The 12160-nt window shown below is 38.3% G+C and overlaps 1 protein-coding gene across 10 annotated transcripts in view; it reads right to left on the bottom strand.

The window, feature by feature from the left end:
• Window positions 1–759: 759 nt before the first annotated feature.
• Window positions 760–12160, bottom strand: part of ARHGEF9 (Cdc42 guanine nucleotide exchange factor 9) — a 259278-nt gene continuing 247877 nt past the window's right edge. For all 10 annotated transcript variants that reach the window (XM_058536005.1, XM_058536006.1, XM_058536009.1 and 7 more), the window contains one exon: window positions 760–4051. In XM_058536005.1, coding sequence (XP_058391988.1) covers window positions 3870–4051 — 182 coding nt within the window. In that variant the 3' untranslated portion in view covers window positions 760–3869. The remainder of the gene's footprint in view (window positions 4052–12160) is intronic.

The raw sequence follows: 12160 nt of genomic DNA on the forward strand, positions 1-12160 counted from the left end.
ACAGGGCTCACACCCTAACCCAGAGGCACAACACCTACTCTTCCTCTCAACTCTGTAGCTTAGAACAATTATCTGGACCCTTTCAGTAAATCAGTACTTTATTAGTGTCAGTGTTTAGTTGCTCTGGAGAAAGGCAGGTGAAGCAGTGCCAGAACAGACTCACTATTGTGTCTCTGATGTGCAGCCTTGTGGGCACATGGGGGCCTTGTGGGCAGCAAGGAGTATCTACGTGCATGTGATATCATGATGAAAAAAACAGTAAGGTCACTCCACTCACATTGGGATGTGAATAAAGAATGTGTCTGTCTCTGAGGCGATAAGACTGGAAGCATTAGGAAAGAACTAGATGTGTGGGATTCCTAAGTGATATGGCCTCTGGCTGGGTCCATAAGCAACTTTTAAGCTCCCATGAGTGCCCAGGGCAGGTACTGAACTTGCAGCTGCAAGAAAAAGTAGCAAGGTCAGGAATGGGCCTCCAAGTCTTGTCAAAGGGCCCGGTGACAGGAAGGACTGCCCCATTCATTAAGACATTTGAAGTGCCCCTGGTTACAGGATCAAACTTGGTTCTTATGGCCTACTCTTTCAGAAAGGGCATGGAAGGTCAAAGACAGTCCATGGGATGCTTGGCAATGGAACAGCACGGCTGGCAGGCCAAGACTAGGTTGGGGTAAGCAGCTCCTCACCAGGCAAATCACCTTTATTTTGCAATTGCTAAAACACACACCACACACACGCACAAAATGGCACGACAGCTATACCTACAGGGGTCTTTTTACTTCTTTTATTGAATTCCATAAATATTTTCATAAGGCTTTCTGTCATTACAACATCATATTTTTGTCGTTAAACATCTTTTTAAACACACAACTTTGACACTTGTTTGACAGGGTCAAACAGTCAGATAGAAGAAATGAAATAATAAACTGGCAAATGCAGAGCAGTAGGGGTAATCAAAATCACTGCTGTCCTTCCATCTACCCCAGCCCACCCCATCCCCAAAGCACTAAAAGATCACTATTTGGCTTCACACTAGAATTGTTACAACTCTCTTGTTGCTGCCCTTATAAATCCAGTAGAGATATACATATATAGAGAGAAGGGGAGAGAGGGAGAGAGAAAGAGGAGTTGGATTTCTGTGTTAGGACCATCCCACAGCAGGGCCCAAAGAACACACTAGCAAAGCCTTTTGGTGAGCAAATGCAGGCCTCATTGAGTTGATGAAAGGGGAGCTCAGGCCATGCAGAAACAGAGATTTACAGAGTTCTTGGGGATAGCACTGCTGTGGGGACACAGAATAGGCTTAGACTCTGAGCCCAGGTAATGGGATTCGCCTTGGGGCTGTTGGTCACTGGTCTGCTTTGCTGCCATAGGCTGGGGGAACACTCCAACTAATGGAAACCTGACTTCTTGTTGTTTTTACAAGTTATTGGTATCTGACGAGGCCAGTGGGTTGGGTGGATGAGAAGTGGGTGGCGAGAGGTGCTATCCCTGATCCTGGAGCTCTGGGAAAAGGCCCAGAGGAACAGGTGGGACAAGGGAACTTGGCCAAGAGATGTTGTAGGTCCAGGGACTTGTCCAGGCATCCCCTCTTCTTGTGCCCTCAGCCCCTGGAGAAACATATCAAGGCCAAGCCTAGTGGGGAAGAATGGAAAGTAGGAAAAGAATGTATACTCAAGGGAGGCGTACACAGCCACTGAAACACATTTTCTTTGCCAAGGCCATTTTAGCTTAGGCACTGGGTACCAGGTTCCTTGTGAAGGGGACTTAAGTAGCTAGGATATGTGCTGAGCAGTGGTGGCCAGTCCCGAGCCCCAGCCCTCTGCTCAGCTCAGGTTTATCCTTGGCTTACTCCACAAGTCTGATTTGGCTGTAGTGGAATGGAATCTTAAACAGTTTGTAATTTGATTCCTACAGAGGAAAAATTACCAGGCTAGGCAAGGCCTGATTTAAGAAGGAGGCATAGAGCAGCAATCAAGCCAGCTATGCTGAGGGCCCCATGCAGCCATGGCTGCTGCTCAGTAAGCTGAAGTCCTTTCATGATGAAGTCTTCTCCCATGGGGTCCAGGACAGACTCAATCTCCAGATTCTTTGTTAGAGTGGCTCTCCATAGCAGGGCCCATCCTCACTCCTTTGTACTCCACTCTCCTCGCTCTTCAAGGTCTATCAACCCAAGGAGCCATGTGGGGAGGAGGAACAGGTACTCCTGCACCCATAGGGAGCCTGCCTCTTTGTGGGAGAGGTTAGTTTTTCCCAAGTGTAAAGCCTGCCAAAAATGAGCCAGAGGGTAGCATCTTTGCCTCAGACCCTTTATCCACAGGGAAAAGGGCTTCTCATTTACTTGCTTCAAATGTCCTGGGATGGGATAATGTTGGAAACATGGCCTTCTTTGAGTGCTTTAACTATGCCAATACCAACAATTCTCCTGTGCCAGGAGAACAGGAGAAAGAAGGAAGACAGGGAGAGGGGAAGGAAGAAGCCATGGAATACTGTCCATGCAATTTGCTAACAATGGGGGAAGTCTCACATAACTTGAGTGGTAGGAACCACAGGTACATATCTTGGGCCAAGGCTGTCTCTTCCATGCCCATCCCTGTTCTTACTATAAGAGGTTACTATCAGCCTTGAATCCTGTCCAGGTCAATAATTTGAAGGCAGCTGATGATCTTGGTCAGATGGGCTCTGTCTTGACCCCTCCATAGATTCCTATAAATGCTTCCTAAACAATCTGCAAATGGAAGCAGGAACGGCCAGGTCCCTGAACCGACTGCGGTGGGGAGCCCTGCCTTAAACCTACTTGGTGCTAGAGGCAGTCGAATCTCTCCCCCAAGAGGCAGAGTCTCAGCCTCTTTGCTTCTAGTTCAGATCTTTTAGGTTAGGGGAGGGACAGGCCTAGAAGGAACACCATAACCAAAGCAGCTTGAAGAAGAGAATAATTGGCCCAAACTAAACCCCAGATACAAAATTCTCATGACCCAGCAGTGCAGCAACATGGGAACCCCCAGTGCTAGGGAAAAAAAAAAACAGCCCAAATGCAGAATGTTCCCTGAACAGAAGTCCTCTCCAGCATCATTATACTCAGACACTCCCTTGTTTCTGTTTGCTTCTGATCCCTCTACAACACCTAAAATACAGTGAAAGCAATAGAAATATCGAGCAGTTATGTCACAGGGCACAAAAGATCATCTCCAGACTGGCACGACTGAGGACAGAAGATGCAGGAAAAAGGCTGTTTGGGGCAACTGCAGGGCTGCAAAAACATTCGCAGATGGTCAGCTGAGGAAGAGGAGAAAGGGGATTCTCCCTTTACCCAGAGAAAAGTAAAAAGAAAAAAAATTCCAAACTCCCAAACTCCACCACATCAAATTAAATTCAAAAGTCACCAAGATCAGTATCATCAGGAAAGAAAAAACCAATACAAACACATCTATGGTAATAATGACAAGTCAATGAATCACTCACAGGGGAGCAAAGAGATTATCTCAACAAGAAAAGGAACAAATAGAAATGTCAATTTCTCAAAGTAAAGGGGTGGGAGATAAGGTAAGAATGGAAAACTTTTAAGAAGGGGTCACATGTTTGGAAGTCATTGGTACCTCTTCCTACCAACTACGGATTTCACTTCCCCAAAACAACAGACAACGTTTTTGGTCCTTGTGTGTGTGTGCGTGTGTGTGCGTTTGTGTGTGTGTGTACACACTCAAGGGTCTGTGTGTGTGTATGTGTGTATATATATCTACATACATATATACATACATACACATGTATGTAGATATATATATAAATTTCAACAGTGCTTCTCCGAAAAAAGGTCCATCTATAAATATAATTTTATTTACTTTATTTTAAAATTATCTGCCTCCCTGTAGGTATTATTTTTTGAAGGGGGTTAACCTGCTGAAGTTTTGCCAGAATGGTGACTGGCTGCGCTTGGGTTCGGTGAACTCAAAGACTTGCGACTGAGCGATGCCATCAGGGACCAGGTACTGGCCTTGGTTTAACGGGTCCTGCGGTGGTTGGTAGGAAGGAGGAACTGAGCGGGCAGAGTTGACACCTAGAGTAGATGGGAGATCAAAGGGAAAGGGTATAAGTTAAATAGCAAGGGGCTTCTCCAATCACCCAGTGACCATTGTGTGCCAACAATTCAACGCAGTCTATTTTAGAGGGTGTGAACTGGAATTGAAAATCATCCAAAAGAATTCCATTTCTTAACAGATTTTGGAGTGGTGCCACAACACACACTTTCCCATCTACTCAGGTATCATTGAGAAACATGGGGTGTTGCCATCAGCCTTTTTACGTATGAGGACACTGAAACCTGGAGGGAAATGTAATACCCAATGTCACAAAGCAAGGGCTAGAACCCACATTCTTTGACTTCTCAGTTCAGAGCTCTTTCCAAGAGACCATAATCCATTATGCAAGGCTTGGTCCTGCAAATAACCAAACAATCTCCATTTAACTTCAGAGGACTTTGGTTTTCTTCCTCCTCAACTCCCCCACTAGAAGTGTCAAAAGAGCCTGGTTAAGAGCTACTGACTTCAGGGCAGGTCTTTGAGGTGAAATGGTTTTCCCAAAGCTAAGATACAAGTGATCCAGTGTTCTACACCAAGTTGAGAGTGATGAAATCATATTTAACAGGGAAGCAACATTGGTAGTTGAGGGAGAAAGCAAATTCACCACTAGAAGATATGATACATGGAACACAAGGAAGACTTGGAATATAGCTGTGACCTTTCAAAAGGAATGCTTCAGTGACTTCTCAACTTTCATAGGAGGGCTTGCAACTATCAAAGCAAAATTCACATGAACATAGGATTCCAGGAACTAGGGGGCCTAAACTTAAAGTTTAATCCTAATCTATATTCAGAACAAAATAGGCCGAGGCATGGGCCAACCCTGTGGCCTAGTGGTTAAGTTTGGCGTGCTCTACTTCAGTGGCCCAGGTTCGATTCCAGGTATGGACCTACGCCACTTGTTGGCGGCCATGCTGTGGCAGCAACCCACATATAAAATAGAGGAAGACAGGCACAGATGTTAGCTCAGGGTGAATCTTCCTCAAACAAAAAAAGAGGAAGACTGGCAACAGATGTTAGGTCAGGATGAATCTTCCTCAGCAGCGGGAAAAAAAAAAAGGCTGTGTCATATAGCATGATTCAGAATTCAAGGAAGACCTCTCTGCTGCTCCCAAATACCTTGCTCATCTGTTGGCCAGCGTCTGAAATTTCAACATTACAGCTTCTTTGTTTGCCTGTGTTTGATGACTTGATTTCATTACCCTGAAAGTAGTGTCATATTAAGTCATCATCAGCCATTGGCACTTCAGTGGAAAAGAACCAGTTCTTTTCTAAAAGCCAGTATTTTTTTGTTTTTGTTCTTATTTTTGTTTTCTAGCTTTATTGAGATATAATTGACATATAAGGTGTAAGTTTAAGGTGTGCAACATGATGATTTGATACACATATATATTGCAAAATGATTACCACAATAAGGTTAGTTAGTACATCCATCACCTTACATAATTATCTTTTTCTGTGGTAAGAACATTTAAGAACTACCCTCTTAGCAACTCTCAAGTATATAATAAAGTATTAGTAACTACAGTCAACATACTGTACATTATATACCCAGAACTTCTTCATCTTATAACATCTTATAAGTTTGTGCCCTTTGACCAACATCTCTCCACTTCCCCCAACCCCAGCCCCTGGTAACCACCAATATACTTTCTGTTTCTATAAGTTTGCCTTTTTTAGATTCTACATAAAAGTGAGATCATATATTATTTGTATTTTTCTGTCTGACTTATTTCACATAGCATAATGCCCTCAAAGTGCATCCATGTTTCCATTAAGGCTAGGATTTCCTTCTTTTTATGGTTGGATGATATTCCATTGTATATATATACATCACGTTTATTTTACCCATTCATCCACCGAATGTCATGTAGGTTGTTTCTATGTCTTGCCTATTGTGAATAATGCTGCAATGAACATGGAGGTGCAGATATCTCTTTGAGATCTTGATTTCATTTCCTTCTCATAAATACTCAGAAGTGGGATTGCTGGATCAGATGGCCGTTCTATTTTTAATTTTTTGAGGACTTGCCATACTGTTTTCATAGTGGCATACCAATTTACGTTCCCACCATCAATGCAAAAGGGTTCTTTCTTTTCTCCACATCCTTGCCAGCACTTGTTATCTCTTGTCTTTTTGATAACAGCTACTCTAACAGATATGAAATGATATCTCATTGTGGTTTTGATTTGCAGTTCTCTGATGATTAGTGATGCTGAGCATCTTTTCTTGTAAGTGTAGATCATTTATATGGCCATTTGTATGTCTTATTTGGAAAAATGTCTATTCAGGTCCTTTGTCCATTTTTAATTGGACTATTTATTTGCTACTGAGTTGTATGAGTTACTTATATATTTTGAATATTAATCCTCTATCAGATATATAGTTTGCAAATATTTTCTCCCATTCCACACGGTGCCTTTTCATTCTATTGACTGTGTCTTTTGATGTGCTGAAGATTTTTAGTTTGACGTAGCTCCATTTATTTATTTTTGTTTCTGTTGTTTGTGCTTTTGGTGTCAGATTAAAAACCTCATCGACAAGACCAACGTCAAGGAGTATTTTCCCTATGTTTTCGTCTAGGATTTTTATGGTTTTAGGTCTTACACTTAAGTCTTCAATCCATTTTGAGTTAATTTTTATGAGTAAGACAGGGGTCCAATACATTCTTTTGCATGTGAATATCCAATTTTACCAATACCAGTTATAGAAGAGACTAACCTTTCCCCACTGAGTATTTTTGGCCTCCTGACAAATACTAGTTGACTATAAACGTGGGTTTATAATTGGGCTCTCAATTCTGTTCTATTGGTCTATAAGTCAGTCTTTATGCCAATGTCATACTGTTTGATTACTATAGCTTTGTAATAAAGTTTGAAATCAGGAAGCGTGATGCCTCTAGCTTTGCTCTTCTTTCTCAGGATTGCTTTGGTTACTTGGGGTCTTTTGTGGTTTCATATGAATTTTATGATTGTTTTATCTACTTCCAGGAAAAATGCCATGGAATTTGAGATAGGGATTACATTGACTCTAGAGATGGCTTTGGGTAGTACAGACATTTTCACAATATCAATCTCTCAATTCATAAACACCAAATACATTTCCATTTATTTGTGTCTTCTTCAATTTCTTTCATAAATGTCTAATAGTTTTCAGTGTACAGATCTTTAACTTCCTTGGTCAAATTTATTGCTAAGTATTTTATTCTATTTTGTGCTATTGCAAATGGGATTGTTTCTTTAATTTCTCTTTTAGATGTTCATTGTTAGTGAAATACAACTGATTTTTGTACATTGATTTTGTATCCTGAAACATTACTGATTTCCTTTATTATTCTAATATTCTAATATTATTATTTCTCAAGAGAGTCTTTAGAATTTTCTATATATAAAATCATGTCATCTGCAATTTTACTTCTTCCTTTCTGACTTATTTTTCTTTCCTAATTGCTCTGGCTAGAACTTCCAGCACTATGTTGAGTAAGAATGATGCGAGTTGGCACCCTTGTCTTGTTCTTGATCTTAGAGGAAAAGCTTTCCAATTTTCACCATTGAGTATGACGTTATTAGCTATGGGCTTGTCATACAACACATTGATTATATTGAGGTACATTCTTTGTATACCCAATTTGAGTTTTTATCATGAAAGTATGTTGAATTTTGTCAAATGCTTTTTCTGCATCTATTGAGATGATCACTGATTTTTATCTTTCATTCTGTTAATGTGGTGTATCACATTTATTTATTTGCATATGTTGGATGAATACCACTTGATGATGGCGTATGATCCTTCTAATGTGCTATTGAATTCAGTTTGCTAGTATTTTGTTGAGAATTTTTGCATCTATATTCACCAGGGATATTGGCCTGTATTTTCTTATAGTGTCTTTACTTTGGTGTCAGGGTATACTGGCCGCTTAAAATGAGTTTGGGAGTGTTCCCTTCTGTTCAATTTTTTGGAAGAGTTTAAGAAGGATTATTGTTAATTCTTCTGTAGATGTTTCATAGAATTAACCAGTGAAACCATCTGGTCCTGGGCTTTTCTTTGTTGGGAGGTTTTTGATTACTGTTTCAATCTTCTTATTTTTATTAGTCTTCTCAGATTTTCTATTTCTTTTTCTCCCCAGTTTTATTGAGATATAACAGATATATTACATTATATAAGTTTTAAGGTGTACAACATAATGATTTAATATATGTATATGCTGTGAAATGATAACTACATTAAGGTTACTTAACATCCATCACCTCATATAGTTATACATTTTTTTTCTTTTGATGAGAACTTTTAAGATCTACTCTCTTAGCAACTTCCAAATGTACAATACAGTATTAACTTCAGTCACCATGCTGTATATTACCTCCCCAAAACTTATTTATTTTATAAGTGGAATTTTGCACTTTTTTACCCCTTTTACCCATTTCTTCCACCCCACACGCCCTGCATCTTGCGACCACCAATCTGTTCTCTGTTTTCTATGAGTTCAGTTTTACTATTCCATATATTGAGAACATACATTATTTGTATTTTTCTGTCTGAATTATTTCACTTAGTGTAATATCCTCCAGGTTCATCCATGATGTGGTAAAAGGCAGGATTTCCTTTTTTTATGGCTGAATAATAGGTCATTGTGTATGTATATGTGTGTATGTATCACATTTATTTTATCCATTCATCTGTCAAAGGACACAGGTTGTTTCCATATCTTGGCTATTGTGAACACTGCTGTAATGAACATGGGGTGCAGATATCTCTTCAAGATCCTGATTTCATTTCCTTTGGATATATACCCAGAACTGGAATTGCTGGATCATATGGTAGTTCTATTTTTAATTTTCTGAGGAACTTTCATACTGTTTTCCACAATGGCTGTACTAACTTACATTCCCACTAACAGTGTACAACTGTTCCCATTTTTCCACATCCTTGCCAGCACTTATCACTTATCTTTTGATAAGAGCCATTCTAACAGGTGTGAGCTGGTATCTCACTGTGGTTTTGACTTGCATTTCCTGATGATTAGTGATGCTGAAAACCTTTTCATGTATCTGTTGGCCATTTGAATGTTTTCTTTGGAAAAATGTCTATTTAGGTCCTTTGCCCATTTTTAAATTGGATTATTTGTGGGTTTTTTTGCTATTGAGTAGTATGAATTCCTCATATATTAACCCCTTCTCATATGTGCTTTGCAAATATTTTCTCCCATTCCATAGGTTGCCTTTTCATTTTGTTGATTTTAGCTGTGCTGAAGCTTTTTAGTTTGATGTAGTCTCACTTGCCTATTTTTTGCTTTTGTTGCATGTGCTTTATGTATCATATCCCAAAATTCACTGCCAAGACCAATGTCAAGAAGCTTTTTCCCCATGTTTTCTTATAGCAATTTGTTGGTTTCAGGTGTTATATTTAAGTCTTTAATCCATTTCAAGTTAATTTCTGTGAGTGGTCTAAGTAAGATAAGGGTCTAGTTTCATTCTTTTGCATGTGAATATCCAATTTTCTCAGAACCATTTATTGAAGAGACTGTCCTTCTCCGTTGAGTATTTTTGGCTCCCTTGTCACACATTAGTTGACCATATATGCATGGGTTTATTTCTGGGCTCTAGATTCTCTTCCATTCGTCTATGTTTTTGTATTTTCCCCAGTACTATACTGCTTTGACTACTATAGCATTGTAATATAGTTTGAAGGCAGAAAGTGTGATGCTTCCAGCTTTGTTCTTTCTCAGAACTACTTTGGCTATTCAGGGTCTTTTTCAGTTCCAAACAAATTTCAGGGTTGTTTTTCCTATTTCTGTTAAAAAAAAAAATGCCAATGGAATCTTGGTAGGGAATGCATTGAATCTATAGATGGCTTTGGGTAGTACAGACATTTTAACAATATTAATTCTTCCAATCCAGGAACAAAGGATATCTTTCATTTTTGTGTCTTCTTCTATTTCTTTCATAAATGTCTTCAAGTTTTCTGTGTAAACATCTTTCACCTTCTAGTTAGATTTATTCCTAAGTATTTTATCACTTTTGATACTAATGTAAATGGATTGTTTTCCTTATTTCTTTTTCAGATAATTCATTGTTTGCAGATAGAAATATCACTAAGTCTTGTATGATGATCTTGCATCCTGCAACCTTACTGAATTCACTGATTAGATCTACCAGTTTTTTGGTGGAATCTTTAGGATTTCCTATATATAAAAACTTTTCATAGGCAAACAGAGTCAATTTTACATCCTCATTTCTGATTCAGACACTTCTACGTCTTTTTCTTGTCTGATAGCTCTGGCTAGGACTTCCAGTACTGTGTTGAATAGGAGTGGTGAGAGTAGGCACCATTGTGTTGTTCCTGATATTAGAAGAATTGCTTTCAACCTTTCACCACTGACTAAATGTTAGCTGTGGGCTTGTCATATATGGCCTTTATTATGTTGAGGTACATTCTTTCTACACCTAATTTGTTGAGAATTTTTGTCATGAAAGAATGTTGAATCTTGTCGAATGCTTCTTCAGCATCTATTGAGATGATCATCTGATTTCTATCTTTCTATCAATGTAGTGTATCACATTTGTTGATTTGCATATGTTGAACCATCCTTGCATCCTAGTGATGAATCTCACTTGATAATGGTGTATGATTCTTTTCATGTACTGTTGAAGTTGGTTTGCTAGCATTTTGTTGAGAAATTTTGAATCTACATTCATCAGGGATACTGGACTGTAGTTTTCCTTTGTTGTAGTGTCCTTATTCTAGCTTTGGTATCAGTGTAATGCTGACCTCATAAAATGAGTTTGGGAGTGTTCCCTCCTCTTCAATTTTTTGGAAGAATTTGAGAAGGACTGGAGTTAATTCTTCTTTAAATATTTGGTAAAATTCAGCTGTGAAGCCATCCGTTCCTGGACTTTTCTTTGTTGGGAGGTTTTTGATTACTGATTCAATCTTATCACTCAATATTGGTATGTTCAGATTTTCTATATCTACATAATTAAGTTTTGGTACATTGTATGTTTCTTGGAATTTATCCATTTCTTCTAGGTTATCCAACTTGTTGGTGGATAACTGTTCACAGTATTCTGATTCTTTCTATTTCTGTGGTATCATTTGTAATATCTCCTGTTTAATTTCTGATTTTATATATTTGAATTTTCTCTTAATTAGTCTACCTAAAGATTTGTCAATTTTGTTTATCTTTTCAAAAAACAGCTCTTAATTTCATTGATCTTTTCTATTGTTTTTCTGGTCTCTACTTCATTTACTTTTGCTCCAATCTTTGTTATTCTCTTTTTTCTGTTAACATTTCACTTTTTTCTTCTTTTTCTTGTTCCTTGAAGTGTAAAGTTAGATTCTTTATTTAAAATCTTTCTTTTTTCTTAGTGTAGGCATTTATGGCTATAAACTTCCCTCCTAGAACTGCTTTTGCTGTATCCCATAACTTTTGACATGTTGTGTTTCCATTTTCATTTATCTCAAGATAATTTTTGATTTCCCTTTTGATTTATTATTTGACCCATTGGTTGTTCAGGAGTGTGTTAATTTCCACATATTTGTGAATTTTCCATTTTTTCCTCCTTATTGATTTCTAGGTTCATAACATTGTGGTTGGAAAAGATTTGATGATTTCAGTCTTAAGTTTGCTAAGTCTTGTTTTGTGAACTAACACATGATACACTGGAGAATGTTCCACGTGTGGTTGAGAAAAATGTGAATACTGCTGTGTTGTATGGAATGTTCCTCATATGCCTTTTTGGTTCATTTTGTTTAAATGTATTTCCAGTCCAATGTTTTCTTAATGATTTTTTTTTGTCTAGGTGATCTATTCATTCTTGAAAGTGAGGCATTAAAATCCCCACTATTATTATCTTGTTGTCTGTTTCTTCCTTCAGATTTGTTATTTTTGCTTAATATATTTAGGTGCTCTGATGTTGGATGCATACACGATTAACACAACACCATAATAGAGCATTCTGAATTAGACTATACACTTAATTTTACCTGTGTGTTTATATTTTCATGTTACTAATTAGCATCCTTTTATTTTAGCTTGAAGAACTCCTTTCAGTATTTCTTGTAAGACAAGTTTATTGGTAATTAACTC

Source organism: Diceros bicornis, chromosome X, assembly GCF_020826845.1.
Source record: "Diceros bicornis minor isolate mBicDic1 chromosome X, mDicBic1.mat.cur, whole genome shotgun sequence".
NCBI lineage: Eukaryota > Metazoa > Chordata > Mammalia > Perissodactyla > Rhinocerotidae > Diceros > Diceros bicornis.